We start from the raw sequence: 19,060 nt of genomic DNA, 5'->3' as shown, positions 1-19,060 counted from the left end.
AAAGCAGCAGCATGAGGTTATTTATAACTATTTTATATTAAAAATATTTGATTGGATAATTTGAGATGTAAAAGCAGGAAGCAAGACAAAAAAAATGCCTCTGACAGAGGAAAAATAATCATATATCCTGAAGTATTCCCATCCAGTTTAAATTATGTTTAAATGCATGAATCAATTTAATAATTTTTATTGTATAAAATCACAATTACAAACATTGTTTTCAGATTTGGGGACGTAATGCATTCTACTTTTCTAATATGGAAGGAGCTTGCTAAAACCTTTGCTCTAAAAACAGCTAATACATAGTCTATGTAAAATGGATGTTACAAAAATAATTAAAATTACTGGCTTATGATTTCACAAGACTAGGAGTGATAAAATGATATGAAACCCCTGCTTCCTTTGGAAATATATAGACCTACATAAGAGGACTGAAAGAAAATAGTGGAATGCATCATTCTTATTCATTATATGAATAATTTATCTAGTATCATTCTTACAGTATCTTCACCTTGGAACAAAGCAAGTTGACATTTGCTTTTTCAATTTCTCAAACAGAAATGGAAGTAATAGAAGACAATGCAAAATCCAACCCAAGCAAGTAAAACGATGTAATACCAAGGTTTAGTTAAAAAAACTTTCTCACCACTATAAACACAGTGTGAAAAATTCAAATAAAGTGCAAAAGATGAGGGAAGATTGCACTGATAATCAATAAATATGCTTCAGTTAGAAACTCTGGTCAGAAACAAATTTGTATTTATATGTACAAAAGAATAACAATTGAGACTGAAGCGAATACAGTCTATATTGATATGGCTTTTTAATGAATATTTTTAAATGCTTCTAATGTTTAAGATTAGGAATTAAAAGCATATAATTCAAATTCTTATCTATGAATTAGTTCACAATTCCATACAATATTTTTTTAGCATTTGACTAAACCTTCCTGCATCTTTCTTTATTATTAGAGTCTTAGAAAGAGTAACACAAAAAATTGTACTTAAAAATTCCATTTTAAAGAGTTTTCTTACATCACTGTTTCTTTTACAGTCACAAACTGGACCAGCACACTGAAAGACAGAAATACAGTTATCACCTCATATTATCTTTCTAGTTGGATTTTAATTATATCATTTTAATTATTACCATATTAAAATTAGAAATTTTAAAATTAGTATAAAAGATTAAACGATAGTCTAGTCAGTTGCTTTATCTTTACAAATTAGAAAATATCAGCCAATAAATATTTAAACTAGCATTTTAAATTATAATATTGAAATATTTTTCTTTTATTATTTATCAGTTGACTAAACAACAAATTCTTTGAGAAAATGGGAATTCATAACTCTGCTTCAATGTAGTAGCATCGAAAATTTATTTTGTCATAAGACTGCATAAGACTTTATTTGCTTTCTAAGATCAGTAAATGTAGCATAAGAATTTTTTTTTAAAAAGTTATCTTACCGGATCCCTGATTGATGTTTTGGTGAAATTCTCTATCCAGGAATTTACATCAATTTTAATTCCAACAACTGAAACAATCATGTAAAGAAAAATTGACACATAGATTTTAAAAATGTAGCTATAATTCTCATTAATCTTTCCTCTCACATTTAAAAATTCCTGAGCAGCCAAATGTAAGTTTCTTAAGATTAACAAAAAAAAATCTGTTTAATTGCAGATATACATTGAAAAGCTGATTCAAATTTATTTAAAAGGTGGAAATTTTAATTAGCTACAATATAATTTCTAGGGTATGATAGTTTAAATAATTTATATTCCATTTAATGCTATTTTATAATGTTTACTACAGAAATATATTTCTTGGGGTTTTTATTAAGAAGTAATGCTAATAGCTCTTAAACTTATATAAACTTCGTTTATGCACACATTTATTTACTATAACCTGGTCAATTAACTAATAAAGGAGGCTTAAAAAAATGAGTGTCAGGAATAGCTTTATAAATATGAGGTCATTCAAGTGGTGGGTTTTAAGAGGCTTCCCTAACCTGACCAGTGCATGCAGTAGGTGCTTAAGAAATGTTTGCTGAGAATATACAATGGAGAAAAGATAGCTTCTTCAATAAGTGGTGCTGGGAAAACTGGACAGCAAAAGAATGAAATTAGAACACTCCCTAACACCATACACAAAAATAAACTCAAAATGGCTTAAAGAGCTAAATGTAATGCCAGACACTATAAAACTCTTAGAGGAAAACTTAGGCAGAACACTCCATGACATAAATCACAGCAAGATCCTTTTGGACCTACCTCCTAGAAAAATGGAAATAAAAACAAAAATAAACAGATGGGACCTAATGAAACTTAAAAGCTTTTGCACAGCAAAGGAAACCATAAGCAAGACCAAAAGACAACTCTCAGAATGGGAGAAAATATTTGCAAATGAAGCAACTGACAAAGGATTAATCTCCAAAATAAACAAGCAGCTCATGCAGCTCAATATGAAAAAAACAAACAACCCAATCCAAAAATGGGCAGAAGACCTAAATAGACATTTCTCTAAAGAAGATATACAGATGGCCAACCAACACATGAAAGGGTGCTCAACATCACTAATCATTAGAGAAATGCAAATCAAAACTACATGAGGTATCACCTCACATCAGTCATGATGGCCATCATCAAAAAATCTACAAACAATAAATGCTGGAGAGGGTGTGGAGAGAAGGGAACCCTCTTGCACTGTTGGTGGGAATGTAAATTGATACAGCCACTATGGAGAACAGTATGGAGGTTCTTTAAAAAACTAAAAATACAACTACCACACGACCCAGCAATCCCACTACTGGGCATATACCCTGAGAAAACCATAATTCAAAAAGAGTCATGTACCACAACGTTCACTGTAGCTCTATTTACAATAGCCAGGACATGGAAACAACCTAAGTGTCCATAGACAGATGAATGTGGCACATATATACAATGGAATATTACTCAGCCATAAAAAGAAACAAAATTGGGCTTCCCTGGTGGCACAGTGGTTGAGAATCCGCCTACAGATGCAGGGGACGCGGGTTCGTGCCCGGGTCTGGGAAGATCCCACATGCCGCGGAGCGGCTGGGCCCATGAGCCATGGCCACTGAGCCTGCACGTCCGGAGCCTGTGCTCCGCAATGGGAGAGGCCACAACAGTGGTGAGAGGCCCACGTACCGCAAAAAAAAAAAAAAAAAAAAAAAAAAAAAGAAACAAAATTGAGTTATTTGTAGTGAGGTGGATGGACCTAAAGACTGTCATACAGAGTGAAGTAAGTCAGAAAGAGAAAAACAAATACTGTATTCTAACACATATATATGGAATCTGAAAAAAATACGGTTCTAAAAACCTAGAGGCAGGACAGGAATAAAGATGCAGATGTAGAGATTGGACTTGAGGATATGGGGAGGGGGAAGGGTAAGCTGGGAAGAAGTGAGAGAGTGGCATATACTACCAAATGTAAAACAGACAGCTAGTGGGAAGCCACCGCATCGCACAGGGAGATCAGCTCGGTGCTTTGTGACCACCTAGAGGGGTGGGAAAAGGAGGGTGGGAGGGAGACGCAAAAGGGAGGAGATATTGGGATATATGTATATGTATAGCTGATTCACTTTGTTACACAGCAGAAACTAACACATCACTGTAAAGCAATTATACTCCGATAAAGATGTTAAAAAAAATTTAAAAAAGAAAAAAAAAGAAATGCTCACTGAAGTGTGGATAAATGAGTGGATGAGTAGGTAGGTGAGTGAGTAGGTGGCACGTGAGTGAGTGATTGAGAGAATAAGATTGAAGGAGTAAATGAGCAATTGAGAGAATGAAGGAAGGACTGAATGAGTTGCTGAGTGAATGATGGAGTGAATGTATGCAGTTCAACCGCTGGGGGGTTGAAATTGCCCTCGAGAGCAGAAAGGAGTTTATCTACCTTCTCAATCTGGCCTATGTTTTCTAAAATTCAAACAATTCTGAATTATACATTTTTTTTTTAACTTTTATTGCATCTGTTCATTTCAGCCCACTTCTAATTCCCACTGATGCTCAGTTTTATGAACTTTTTCATTTGCTTGATTTCTTTTACCAAAAGACTCATTATTCTATATATTTTATTGTAAGGTTCTTTTTTTTAATAGATCCCTACCTAATTCTTTTTAACAGATACATAGTATAGATATGCCACAATTTATCTTTTCCCCCAATGATGGAAACTTAACTTTTCATGTTTAAATTATTACAAATATTCACATCCTTGCCCATATCTACTTTTGTATATTTGAAATGCTTTATAGGATAGACTTCTGAGTGGAACTGCTGGATCAATCCAGCATTTAGAATTTTAAGTCACGAGTGTATAAACGTACACACTTCTTTGAAAACTCCTCAACTCTTATTTTATCCCCAATCTCATAGGTAACTAATTGTGTTTCATTTTATTTTTCAAATTTGACTTTATTTTCATTGAAGCCTTCCGATAGCCTTCCTGATAAGCAGTGCCCGTTGATAATATGAACAGTAGGTCACATTTAATTTTGGTTGTGTGTATGAGTACAATATATGTGCTTACCTGCAGGTTTAAGAAGTTTTCCTTGGATGTATATTTCTACAGCTTTGCTTACCATAATGCCTGATTCATAAGCACCAGGTCCGCTTTCTAAAAGAAAAAAATAAAAAAAGAAAGGAAAAATAGACCTATCTAGATAAATCAAATAATATTAAATTTCTTTTAATAGGTAAAGGTGGATATTGTTTTACTTAAATGTTCTAGCATAAATATGTAATCAAGAAGTGGTCTCCTCTTCCCTTTTCTTCCTTTTTATAGCAGGCTAATTAGAGTGTTCAGGAATTGGTTTGCATTAATTGACTTTGGAATGAGAATTACTCAGCTTGGCTGCATCACTCTCACAATAAAGGATGCACACCAAATCCCTGTTTTATGACACTTACTACAATATTGGGGAGGCTGCTGAAGTAAAGCAGAAAGATTGATCTTAGATTCACAAAACTGCTGTAAAACTGTAAAAAATACATATTCCTAGAAAAAACTGAAATTCTCTGAACTTCAGTTTCCCCATTTGTGAAAATGGTGATGGCAGAACCAACCCCCAGAAAGGATGAAGGATTAAATTAGAAAGTTTTAGGGAACGAACCCAATAAAGTATCTTAAAATATAGGCTATTATTAATTTTTATAAATGTTATGCAACTAATACCGATTAAAGAGCAAACTGATTAAATTTTTAAAATTCATTAAACATTCTTAAATATATTTGTAGTTTGTGAAATGAGGGATGATCTATATGTGTTTCAGTGTATTATGCATGCCTGTAGATAGGCTGTCTTTACATTACTGGGTGGCTGATTTCTTGTAGATGCATTTTACTTCCTCAACTAAATGGATGCTTCTGTCCTTCCAATGTCATGCATATGGTATATGCTTAATGATGACTATTCTGAGCAAATAACATAAAATATATTGTTTGTGTGGGGGGAAGCAGGTATAGCAATAATTTATTTTAAAAAAGGAATTGAGATGGCTGAATTCTAAAGCAATACTTACTGTTAAAGTATGGAGCAGTGAAAACATAGTTATCGTTATCAAGACTTCTTTTATAAAAGCTGTCCTCATATGTTTCTGGGTTTTCTTGCCAATTTTCTCCAGCCCTAAGGAGGAAATGGGTCATCATTTTTCTTCTTTAATCTAGTCTATAATTTACTTTTCCCTTTGTGGACACCACTGAACTTTACAGATATGTCTGTATCTCAGGTACGTCTAAGGAAGTTAGTGGTAATGGATGGTGTAAATGACATTCACTACTAAGCAACAGATCTGCTTAGAATTAAACTAAGGAGCAGAAAAAGCTGAAGTCTAGTTTTACTCTGCCATTTACTGGCCAGGTAATTATAGACAAGTCAGTTAATAAATCAATTAATATTAATAAGCCTACACAGCCCACTTTATGGACTGTTCTGAAGATAAACACAGATAAAATCCATAGAACCGGGAAAACAACAAAGTGCTACGCAAATATTGCCAATCGACATATTTGTAATAACCATTATGTTCATTTAACCAGGTTAGCTTATGTCTGTGAAGAAAGAAATCGCTTTGATAACCTCTTCAATGTTGTAATATATATGACAAGCAAAAACATCATTGAAGAATCATATAATAGCATTTTTGAAAAAAATGGTGTATTTTAATAATTAAGTACTTTAGGTAAATTCCAATTTAACTACTAATAATGATCAGTTTCTCTGAAGAATGGCTTCCTTATGCAGTAAGGTACAGATCCTTGGAGTAGTCCTTTGTAATCTGGTACTTTTTACAGATGCCATTTGAACTTACTCTTTGGGATAAACTCTGGTAATCCCGCCATCAGTCACAACAAACCGTGCTTTCACTCCCTTGCTGGAACAGAAGACAAAAGTAGGAGATTTTCATTCAACTTATTCTTTAAGGTATTAGTTTAGGCGTTGGTGGTACAAAGAGAAACAGAATGAGTTCCTGGATAAAGGAAGCCAAAGTCAATGTATCAATAGATGTAAACTATGTTTTAATAAAACATAGTTTTTAGGTATTTCTTAAAATATCTAAGAAATAGTTAAAGGGAGAATGTTTAAGGAAGACATTTCATAAGAAATAATGAGATAGCTGCATCCTGAAGATGGAATGGGAGTTAACACAGATGACAGGAAGACATCACATGTAAAGAAAAGAGTACATGTAAAGGAAAGCTAGTGAAGACTGGTAGTATTTGGTGTAATAAAAGCATAAGGCATGAGGTGAGAAACAACAGGAGATAAAGTTGCAAGTATAAGCTTCTGAAGAATGGTCCGCTCATGAGTGATCGTGAAATCCACACTGGAGAGGCTGCTTCACCTTCACCCTGAAGTTAGGGCTCCGTTTTAAAAGTGAGACTCTGGAAAGTATGAGTTACATGGAGAACAGTCTGGGGCCCGTGGACAGAGGAATTGGAAGCCCTAAAGGCGGAGACATCAGCTGCTGTGATTTCTTAGAAATGGAAAACAGTTAGAACCCTGAGTATGAAGAAGGGAGGAAAACATTTTTAGAAACAATATTTAGCACTTGGTGGTTGATTGGAAATGGGGAGGAGATGAGACTGGAAACGAGACCCATCGTCAGATTTCTCCCTGTCTTGACTGGCTGTAGGGCAGGGCTACTAGAAATCTAACTGAACATTCACTAGAAGCCCTAGTTTACCACCAACACTGAGACACACGCAAGCACACCTATTTAATTTGGTTATTCACACTGTAGCGTATACATGCGTAAAGCTGAGTAATGGTAGATGTTAGTCCTGACACACACCCACAACTGAAAATTCAAGTTGTCAACAACTGCACAATGGTTTTCTTGAGAAATAGTTATTAAAGATAAATAATAAACTTTAAATTTGAGACCTATTTTCCAAAAGTTTCCCAGAGAGAAGCTAAACCGAAATACAGAATATATATCTTTTATTAATAAGAACAAACACTTACATGTTTTTCTGCTTACTCCAGTAATTTTGGACAAGTTCATTTGTAAAGCCGGCATCCAGCAAGACTCGATTAATCAAGTCCGTATTGCCTAACACAGAAGGAGAGCCTCAATTACACCCACATAGTTTAATTAGGATAGTAATGAAACAAACATTTTCTATTTCCAGAAGCAATTTAGAGTGGATAATATTTCTGTGAATTTAAAAATGTAACCTTATTCATTTTCTACATTTTTTATATTGTTCCTCCTCCATTTTTCGGGATAGGGACAAAATTAGAGGTGGAAAAAACAATTCTAAATGAGGCAAATTATTTTGTAAATGCTATCAAAAAGATAAGGATTCCAAAGTATCATAATTTCACAGACAATTTTACGCCTAAATATAAAACTGTATAATACATATAGGGTTTTCTTTGTTTGTTTTTTTGTTTTCTGTTTTGGGGCCAAGGAACAGAATAACTTATCACAGAGCAGCACTGCTCCAAGACTGGCTTTTGGATTCTGTTGGTACTGACGAAAGAGCACAGGCTTCAGGCTGTCACTTCTGGAGTAACTGAAGAGAGTATTAGCCCAGGTTTGAAGGTAATGGAGGGAAGAGATGACGAGGACCAAGGGTCAGTGAATACAGTCTCTTAAACAAAAAATGTTGCCTTCTTCCCTTTCTCTTGGCTTCTCTGCTGTAAGCCCATAAAGCTCTGAAACAACCTACAAGTACCGACTGAAACTTCACACTTCTGATTTCGTTTTATTCAGATACAGAATATATGGTCTTACTTAATATTGTATTACCACAAGAGTTGGGGGTGGCCTAGGCTAGAAAACATTTTAGTTCCTTTTAATTATTTTACCTCAATGTATCTTTCACTCAAGATTAAAGGATCAATTTAATCCATATTTTAGACTTCATTTCAATTCATTCTAGGAACTTTTATTACATTACTTTAAAAACAATCACTATAAAAAATAATCCTTTTGGAAAGAGAGTGATATATTTTAACTCTTAAATCCTTAAAATTCTTAAATCCTTTTAGGTAAAACAAAAGAGGCCATTATTTTAATCTGTAATATAAATCAATGTTGCAAGTAATTTCATAGTTTGATTCATATTTTCATTATGCTCTAAGCCTAAAATCAATCTTGAAATCTGTCTCCTGCAGCTGGTTACATGCAATAAATAGATTATTAGTATTAAGCTTTACCGTTTTATACATAAACACTTTTCATTTTTACTTTAATTCAAAAATACAGAAGAATATGAAGAAGACAACCACTCTACAGCATTCACTCTTAGGCAGGTTAAGAAATTAACTTAAACAATAGGTGAGAATTGTAATTTTACTGATGGATTAATTACTTTTATAAAGCAAAGTTAAATGTGACTGTACCTCTTTAAAAAAAACCCATTTAGGACAGCTACATTTCAATCACTGATATCTACTTTTAGAGTTGGTTTTACAGATTATTGATAACATGAGGTAAAGTATGATTGAGAAAAATCTATAACACTGTCAGAGGAAAACAGAAGTTATTTCATAGCTATTCTATTAACTCTTTTATAATAAAACATCTAGTAAGTTCTCAGTTTTTTATATAATCATCTCAAACATTTCCCATAGAATTATAGAGGAGGCAGAAAAAAGTTAATTGAAATGAAGGAAGAGACTGAAGGACATAAATAACACTATGGATACTAGCGCTATTTTACTAAAAGTATTTTGTTTAAACATTTATTCTTTTCTGAGATGAGACATCCAATTCAAGGAGTATTCAATAATCTTATTATTTCAGTTCTCTCTTGGAGATAAATAATAACATTGTAAAGGTTCTGCTCAGAATGAGCTCACACTGAGCAGAAAGTTTTGAAATCACACGTGTTCAGGCATGATCAATGCAGACTTCCCCCACCCATGACAGGTTTCCAGAGTGGCTCTTTCGAGCAACTGGCTAACTCGTCTTAGAGGTGCTCAATAGTTATTTCTTACGAGATCAATGTAAGTTTGAGAGACAGCTTTAAGAAGGGATGTTCTGTTTTTATAACTGAGGAAATGCTTTATTTAACCCTTCCTGATGGCAGGAGAAATAGCTTTTAAGAAGAAAAGAAAGAGAGACAAGTAGGACGAGGGAGAGCACAAGGGAGAAGATGGAGAAAGAGAACAAACAAGTCATTTATGTGCACTTTTATCTTCAAGTTATATTTACTACGGTAATTTTTGCCAGGCAGTTGGTTTTTCTCTCTTATTTCCTAAGTATACTGCCTTTTCTCCTGATAGTACTTTTAAATAAATAGGGTAATTTTAGGAAGAAAAAACAGCTAAGATTTTTAAATGTTTTGAGAGCCCAGAATCCATAAATCTCTATGAGGTTTCAGAGTATAAATGATGCAAATTTCTCTGAAAGACAAATAAAATTGTTAAAAACTAACTCCTAAAATTTATCCATTCTAACTTGATTTACTTCATAAAATGGGAAATTATAGATGCGTATTTTTTAAGATTAAAGTTAACTGTGATCAAGATAAAACCCCATTGTTATGTCTCTATTTGTACTTTGTTCTTATGCTATCCATGTTAAAACTCATTATATAAATAACTTGATTCAAATGTGTTTTCCTCTGCATAGAGGAAAGAACAATGCAATAAAAAACCTTCAAAAGATCATTCCAAATTAAATTTCCCAAATTTGAGAGGAACAAGGTAAGCATATACTATTTACATCTAATCATTTGCAAGTATTCAATACCTGGCTTTGAACACTGGATTTTACTTAATAACAGAATGAAATTTCTGTAATATATAAAAAAATTAAGGGTCAAATTGTTACCCTTAAAACTTCAAAAAGTAAATAAATAAACCAGCATACCAACAAACTAAATTGAACCACGATTTGACTACTTTGGATATAACCACAGTGAAGCAATTATAGCAAATTAATGCATACTTACATGATGGGTTGTTCGGAGTTTTTCTATCAATAAGCTCATTAAAATGTAAAAGAAATTCGGTGTTATTATCTGATATTTTAAGATCATTGCAGTAGTCTCTGAAAAAAATATTTCAGGATATTAGGCGTTAAAATCACAACTTTACAAAAATGTACATAGTAAGAACAGGTAGTGAAAACACTTAATTTTTAAACTTTTTACTAGCTGCGTGACTTTGCAAGCTGTTGAGTTCTGGTTATCTCCATTTCCTCATCCCTATAATGGAATAATACCTTAACAACAAGTGGTCAGGATTATATATTATATATTAATATATATTAACCATTTGAACTCTGGACAGAAGGAGCCCAATAAGTGTTGGCTTCTGTTACTCCTACTGTACTATTGTCATTTTATGCTGTAGGTTAGCAATTTACATATAGAAATTAAGACTGAGAAATTTAAAGATATCTATTTATCAAATATCTACAATAAACCCATTAGGTTAACGTTTTTTTGAGAAATTACTATTTAAAAATATCGAGTAAAAATAAAGTGGCATTGGGCTTCCCTAGTGGCGCGGTGGTTGGGGGTCGCCTGCCGGTGCAGGGGACGCGGGTTCGTGCCCCGGTCCGGGAAGATCCCACATGTCGCGGAGCGGCTGGGCCCGTGAGCCATGGCCGCTGAGCCTGCGCGTCCGGAGCCTGTGCTCCACGGCGGGAGAGGCCACGGCAGTGAGAGGCCCACGTACCGCAAAAACATAAATAAATAAATAAAGTGGCATTTATTTAGTTATTTGCACATATCTGTAATTACTGACTTAAGAGAAGACAATAATGTCTCTTCATTCACCTGACTGCAAGATTGTTTTGGCACGTGAAAAAAGTAAGTGCTCACACGGATCATCAGTTGGAAAGGAGAATTATTTTAATAATCTTTTCAGATAATTTTCAGATAATTGTGGGTGTTCTTTTTTCTTGACTTACACACTAAAACTGGATTATCTGCAGTTTCTTGATTTGTAATTTGTGATATGGAATCTGAAACGATACCAATGAACATTCTGTACTCTGTTATATTAAAATTCAATGCACCATCTTACATTTTGAATGAATCTTTTACCCGTCATGATTTTTATCACATCATAAATTGGTTATTTGGAAGATATGAATAAAAATGCAGATGTTCTAAACGGTAACATATTTTATTATACAACAATGAAAATTCACATTCATTAATAACATCACTGATCTCACCAGATAAGTCTGTAACTATTGGGAAGCTGTCATGCTTACAGTAATGAATATGTAACTTTCCTAAAATTCTAATTTTTGTTTGAAGTTCAGGTTTTGTCATTGGGAACAAATACTTTCAGTTGTTTTCTTCAAAGTAAAAGGCTCACTTAATTGATTTTTGAGAAAATGTCTGCCAAATACCCAAGTCTGAATAACCACAGTTCCTCTGTCATTCATTCTTTCTAGTAAAATGATATCTCATGGAAAAAAAGCAAGACGCTCCTATTTTAGCTCTCAATTCACACATTTTTTGGAGATAGTAAAGTTACTCTGGTATGCAGTAAAACTTCCACTTTTTTTTTTTTTTACACAGAGTATTAAAAGACACATACTCATGGGTAAACCTCAATAAAATTAATAATTCTTACTGCTTTAATCAAGGATATTTTAAAGTCACACTGGCTTTTTCCCCAGTGTGGGTGCCTGGCAATGATTACAGTGGCAACCAGTAGCCTTTAGTACCATTGTCTTGATTCCTGATAAGGTATCAGCTCACCATTGCTTTTGTACTGTCACTGCAAATGTCAATATGATGAAAAACACAAATGCCATTTAACATTGTTGGGAAAATAGCTTTGTCCTTGCAGATTCTCTGAAAGAGACTTTGGAACCCACAGGGTTCTATATTTTGAGAACTGCTGTCCTAAGTGTTTTGGAAATTAAGAATAAATGTAAGGCAACATAAATATTATAAGATTGCAATTATAATAACTAGGTTAATACAACTAACAGACTGGATAATCAAATATTCAAGACAAAAATGCAATCAAAAAGTAAACATTTTCAGATTGCAAGGCCATTATCTGAATACAAAGCTGCAGAGAGGAATAGAATGTCAGAACTTCAAAAACAAGACCTCTCAGTTCATGGAAAATTTTCGTTTAGAGACAAGGTTTAAAAAGTTTTCATAATACCCATTAAATTACTGACAGAGCTAAAGTTGACTTCTTCCCACAATGCTATGCTTTTTTTGGAAATAACACTAGCCTGGAAGTCAAAAGGCCAATACATTGAACTAGGATAGCACAGAATTAGAAGCTGATGGGAAGGTTTTAGAAAGATTAAATAGAATGTTTTAGAAGGACTAAATGAAATAATTATTAATAAAATCATTAAGAAAACATGGAATTTTAAAATTCCATGTTATTATCTAGAAGGCGTTTCTAAAATTATCTTTTAATCATTTAATCCTAAAAATAACTTTATCAGAAGGTAATTTAATCTTTTAATAGTGAGGAAACTGAGATTCAAAGATGTAAAAAGATTTACCCAAAGGCACCTAACTAGCAAGTGGTCAAGCCCTGAGGGGAAGCCAAGTCTTCAGATCCCTAATTAGTGTTTTAACATAACCTACACTGTGCTTTAAACAATCCCCCTGTGAGCTTTTATAGTCACAAAGCTTCAGGCCAAAAGCAGCTTTGACCTCTACCAATAGAAGGCTGTCAGTGCTGTGAGCAGTTAGTTTAGGCAATGTCATCATGTTTTGTTTTGTTTTTGTTTTGATCCTTGCTGGCTCGGTTGTACCCAACTTTGAAGGAGTCTAAAGATATTATTGGCCTTTTGATGTATCATAATGGCAAAAGCAGTGAAAGTGCTGAAACAACCATTAAGGAGAGTTGTTGAATTAGGATGTGAGCAGAAGTGAAAGAATTTAAACAACTGCGACGTGAGAAGACACAACGCTGAGTGTTGTGTCAGGGGAATGAGTTCTCCAGTAATAAGAATGAGCCGGGACCACAGAAAGTCACACACCAGGCAGAGCAGGGTGCCTGTGCACTAGGTAGTAAGTAGCAAGAGCCTGACTGAAATATTTGGGATGCGAATGTACATCTAGACAGACAGCATCCACATGGTTGCCTGTTAGCCTAATGATTATTCAGCATAGGCCTGGGAGCTTGACAACTGGAGATAATCAGCATTTCTTAAGATCTCTCCCAAAGGAACCACCCCAGGAAAGTGCACGACAGGCAATAACTGGTTACCACAACTGCTGAGTTCCCTCAGGACGTGTGGGATAGACTTTGCTGATAAACTTTCTATGAGGCACTGTTTTTCTAAAAGAGATCAGTCTTACGCATACTGATCATTACTTTTCTGAGGAATTTTTTTTTCCCCCCTAAAAAAGATTAAAGTAGCAAGGTGGAGAAACCTCTGGATGGCTTTAAAGGAAGAAATTCAATTTCGATTTGCTGAAAATACCTTCAGGGCCTCAAAGCTATATAATCTTTTTTGGTCACTTTGTGTTTCTGACCAAAACGGGATTAGTAACTTAAATGGCTGTAAACTAAAAGATCTTTGGTATTAGAAATTTGGCAAATTATTTATTGCTAGAATACTGAAAGTCAGTTTGTTCTCATTCGATTCCACGAACTTACATAGGTCATACATCTCAAATTAGCATTGAATTACTGGTGATCACATACTTTTCTTTCTTATTCTAACTTATCTTTGAAGTGCTTTCTCATTTCTGATTATCCAAGAAAGATAGAAAAATTAATCCATGTTGTAGACTTTCATCCCTATGACTGTAATTCTCGTAAAGATAGGAATAATGCTCCACACATCTGTATTCTCCATGCTTTCCTTTCCAGTAGTTTCCAAAATTTAAGGAAATTGCAAAAACCGAATACTAATTAGGATCAAAGAGTTTATTTAAGAATTAACAAAAATGGTTCTACCTTTAAATTTCATGAGCTTTCTTCTTTAAATTATTTTAAAATAACTGCTTTTTAACAACCTTTATTATTATTATTATTATTATTATTATTATTGGCCACACCACATGCCTTGCAGGATCTCACTTCCCCAACCAGGGATTGAAACCCAGGCCCACGGCAGTGCGCCAAGTCCTAACCACTGGACCACCAGGAAATTCCCATAACATCCTTTATTAAGTAACTAGCCCTCCTCCTCTGACCTCTTACTATAACCATCAATAATAATAACTAATATTTATTTAGAGCTCATGTCATACCAAGAGGTATGCTAAATATTCCGCATGCAATATTATCTCACTTAAAGCTTATAAAAACTGTACGAGGTAGGTATTATTGTTAGCACCATTTTGCAAGCAAAGAAACTAAGATGCAGAGAAACTGAGTAACACAGCTATGACCATGAAAATCTGGGAAACAGATCCTGAAAGTCTTTCTCTAGAGTTTGCTTCACTGTTTCCCATTAATAACACTGACAAAAACATATGCCGGATGTTCTATACTACATAAATGTCTCCCTTTTCTCACCAATTTTTTCTTTATCCCAATTTTCTATCAGTTTACTTTCCACAAATCTTTGAATACACATCCAATGCTCACGTTTCCAGGAAATGTTCCCTACAGAAATATTTTACTCAGCTTTACTGGACATTCTTTTGAGATTCCCTAACTAAGTATTTGCATATTCAGTGTAGATATTTATACCTTAGGAGTAGCAAGGAAACGGATTCAAATTCCATATTATTTAACATCTCTAAAACTGTTTCCGAATCTGTGAAAGAGGATAATATATAACACTAACTTATTATACAGCTCTTTTGAGGGGTAAATATAATCAAATCATACATGTAAAAGGCTTAACACATGTTAATTGGGGTGACCACTCATTGTTTCTCCCACAAGCTACCACATTTCTTCCCTTCTCTGCTATGTGCTCCTTCCCCAAACACACAGGTGAATTCCAGTCTTCCAGCCAGTCATATTGACACAGAAGGTGACAGGCCACAGAAATGATCCATATGCTAATCCTGGCTGAATTATAACAAAATCCATTGTCTGTGAATTGGGAATTGAGATCTAGAGATATATTTATCTTCTCTGGGAATTCCTGGACGTTTACTATGCTCGGAGGGAGGGTCTTATCAACACCGGGCACACCCAGTATCTCAACCTCTTCTCACCCCTGTGCTACATTAACATTCTGCTTTCCAGCAAAAACTAGTTTTAGCAGTGGCCCAAAGTTCCTTGTATCAAAAAATTGCTAGTAAGATGGCAGGTGTTATAATTAATAATATGATTTTTTAAATGCTTTTCATACATTTGTAGATTCTCCAGTCGTCAACTATTTATGAGGCCCGCACTGTGTGCCAGTCAGTGGATTTGATATTGAGTACTGAATGGTAAGTCAAATAGATGCCATCATGTCTCTGTTGGGGAAAATAAAATGAAATGTGGCTAGTACTCTAGTATGGGAAATACAGGATTCTGTGAAGCAGTCAGCAAGGATGTCTAATCCAGTGATGATGGGAAAGAAATTCCCAGATCAAGGAGCTTTGGAGTTTGGAAAGGACTGGAGGTGTGTGTGTTTCAATCCAAAATAGAAAAGAAAATTAGTGGACGAAAAGCAGTAAGGAGGAAAAAACAATGCATTTTAGGAAATTAGAAAAGTTTAGTGTGGCTAGACTTTAAAGCAGAAGTTGGCAGACTGTTTCTTAAAGGGCAAGAGAGTAAATGATTCAGGTTCTATGGGCTAAAAGGTCTACGCCACAACCCCTCGGCTCTGCCTTTGTAGTGAAAGCAGCCACAGGCAATACATCAAAAAATGCCTCTGGCTGTGTTCTAATAAAACTTTAAGTATAAAGTTTTATACGTAAAACTGCAGGCTATAGTTTGTCAGCCCCTGATTTAGAGTATAGGGGACCACACTGGTAAACTGGGACCTAGTGACAGAATATCTGAAAGCTATCCTATACAGTGTCGATTATCATGAGGATAATACTAAGCCACCGGTTGGTATTTAATGGATGCGAAACATAATGTTATTGAAAGTTTAGAGACTCCCCCTGCTTACAGAAAGGAGACAGAAATTGGAAGTAAGGGAGAAATACTGGAGGCAGGGAGATCAATTAGGAGGCAGCCTTAGTAGTTTAAGTGAGGAAGGCACTGGCCTGAACTTGAACAAAGGCAGCAGAGTTTGACAGACATACTTGATACTCATAAGATAAATTCTATGTGGCAAGACTTGTTGATTGACCAGAAGTTACATATAAAGGAAAGGGAGCAAAGACATCTATCAGGTTTCAAGACTGGGTATTTGGGGAAGACAGTATTTTTGTCACTGAGGCAACACAGAAAGAAGAGTTTTCCAAAGAGGACAAATGTTCAGGAGATCATGAATTTGAAGCACTTTGAAGAGAGATTCCTATGAGGCTCCATAAACATGAAGTCTCATATTAAAATATGTAGGGTGGACATAAAGTCTGGAAATGGATATATTGCTTGATCTTATATTATAATGTAAGGTCAATAAACCACATAGTATGTCTATTTTGTTTCTAGATGTTATCAACATCCTGTAGATTTGGGAGCCATCACCCCAAACTGTAGACACGGAATAGTGGGCCTCTGTGGTATGTCTGTAGACTCAAAACAGGAAGATAAGAGAGCCCAGGCCAGCAGCTTCAAATGAGTGATGTGCACAAGAAGGGAAGCTCATGAAAGAGATTGAATATGCAGCCAGGGAGGGAGGAAGAAAACCAGAGACGTATGTCATTAAGCAAGAGGACAGAATGTCAAAGGGTGGAATCAGCAGTGTCCAAGACTGAAGGCAATTCAAGCAGGAAAACTGCTCGAGGGCAGAGTCACTCACAAAGCCAGAAATATGCTTTGTTAACAGATTTCTCAAAAAGGTATATATATATTCCCTACTTTCAATAAGAACCAAAAATTCAGATAGTCTTATGCAGAAATAAAAAGAAAGAATAACTGAGACCAGTTTTTAGGAGCCTTCTTAGAGCAATTTCTTTAAGAGGGAAAAATTGTGAGAATTGGCTACTACAAGCTTCTGAATCTATTTTTATTCAGTAGCCTAGGGTAATAGAAATTCTGTTGATTTGTATTATTACATGTGTCTGATGGAGAGTGGGAGTCAAAAACTAAGGAAAGAAACAGAAATAAAGAATAATCTTGGATTCTTGAATGGAGTTAGTTTCAAATAATTATAAGAAAATAGAGGCAGAGATGAAGATGTATATTAGAGCTAGGGAAGGGGGATTATAAGCGAGAGAAGCAGAATTGATTAGGAGGAAAAAGAATGCTAATCTTAAAAATTATGTGAGGGCTTCCCTGGTGGCGCAGTGGTTGAGAGTCCTCCTGCCGATGCAGGGGACGCAGGTTCGTGCCCCGGTCCGGGAGGATCCCACATGCCGCGGAGCGGCTGGGCCCGTGAGCCATGGCCGCTGAGCCTGCGCGTCTAGAGCCTGTGCTCCACAACGGGAGAGGCCACAACAGTGAGAGGCCCGCGTACCACAAAAAAATTTAAAAAAAATGTTATGTGAGAAAATCTCACTATATTAAAATATATTTTCCCAAAAACTTGTGTTAAAAAAAATCAATGATGTTAAGTCATTTTATGAGGCATACACATTCTTGTGTATATATATGTATATATCTGTACATATCTATCTCAGTGTGTGTGTGTGTGTGTGTGTGTATGCAGAGAGAGAGAGAAAGTGAGCGAGAGTCTGTATGTGTATACACAGTCACAAATGCAAACTCACAACTCTTCGTTTTTGTTGGATATACTATTGGTTCCCACAAAAGCAAAACCTCCATCTGTCCTATTCACCTGTATCCCCAAGTCAGCATATTCTTTAGCACACAGCAGGTGCTAAGTACCTGAATGAGTAAATGAATGAAAGAACAGCATTCTCTTTCAGTTTTAAAGTTATTGTTTCCTTTGGTTCCATAATCTGGCATGGCATAATCCACAGCAGTCTTGACCCCAGCTCAGACCTGTTCTTGAAGGCCTACATATCCACAATGAGCTATAAAAAAAGAAAACAAAAGAAAACAAAACCTACCTTGGTGCTATGAACGTATAGCCAGATTCTTCAAAATTATCCGGCTTCAGTGTTTCTGAATCTGCAAAGATAATGTTACAGGGTTAGACAAACAATCCGGAATATGCATCCTGAGATTTGATGTCAATAGGATAGAAAAATAACCTTACACGGAAAAATAAAAGGACTATTTCCATCCTAAACTGAAACACATGAATGAATATAAAGATCCCCAATACTTTACAGTAATAAAGTCAATTTTAATTTCATAACATGGATTACAACAGTTATATCAAAGACAATGTTAGGTCTGTAATTTTCCCATTTACTAACTAACCCTACTATAACTAAGATATCCTTTAAAAAGTGACTTTTTTCAATGTTATACCAGAGGTATTTATTTAAAATGTCAAATATTTTACCAATATTATGATAAAGAAAAGGATTTTAATAAACCCACTAATGCCTTTAGTGAATTAATAGCATTCTTCATATTAGTATGAATTAGAAAGTGGAAGGATAAAAACACACAAGTATTTAAGTTTAAGAAAAAAACCAGAAAGTGAAATAGGT

At 34.9% G+C, this 19,060-nt stretch overlaps 1 protein-coding gene across 13 annotated transcripts in view; it reads right to left on the bottom strand.

Annotated features, from left to right (window-relative positions):
* CACNA2D1 (calcium voltage-gated channel auxiliary subunit alpha2delta 1) overlaps positions 1-19,060 on the bottom strand; it is a 505,873-nt gene that overhangs the window by 27,320 nt on the left and 459,493 nt on the right. For all 13 annotated transcript variants that reach the window (XM_067042722.1, XM_067042717.1, XM_067042716.1 and 10 more), the window contains 8 exons: positions 18,509-18,569; positions 10,439-10,536; positions 7,497-7,584; positions 6,340-6,402; positions 5,551-5,654; positions 4,559-4,645; positions 1,468-1,535; positions 1,035-1,073 (listed from right to left, as the gene is read on the bottom strand). In XM_067042722.1, the coding sequence (XP_066898823.1) occupies positions 1,035-1,073; positions 1,468-1,535; positions 4,559-4,645; positions 5,551-5,654; positions 6,340-6,402; positions 7,497-7,584; positions 10,439-10,536; positions 18,509-18,569 (608 nt within the window). The remainder of the gene's footprint in view (positions 1-1,034; positions 1,074-1,467; positions 1,536-4,558; positions 4,646-5,550; positions 5,655-6,339; positions 6,403-7,496; positions 7,585-10,438; positions 10,537-18,508; positions 18,570-19,060) is intronic.

This window comes from Kogia breviceps, chromosome 9, assembly GCF_026419965.1.
Source record: "Kogia breviceps isolate mKogBre1 chromosome 9, mKogBre1 haplotype 1, whole genome shotgun sequence".
Taxonomy (NCBI): Eukaryota; Metazoa; Chordata; class Mammalia; order Artiodactyla; family Physeteridae; genus Kogia; species Kogia breviceps.
Note: the sequence above shows the minus strand (reverse complement) of the source record. Positions and strands in the feature narration are given on the sequence as shown.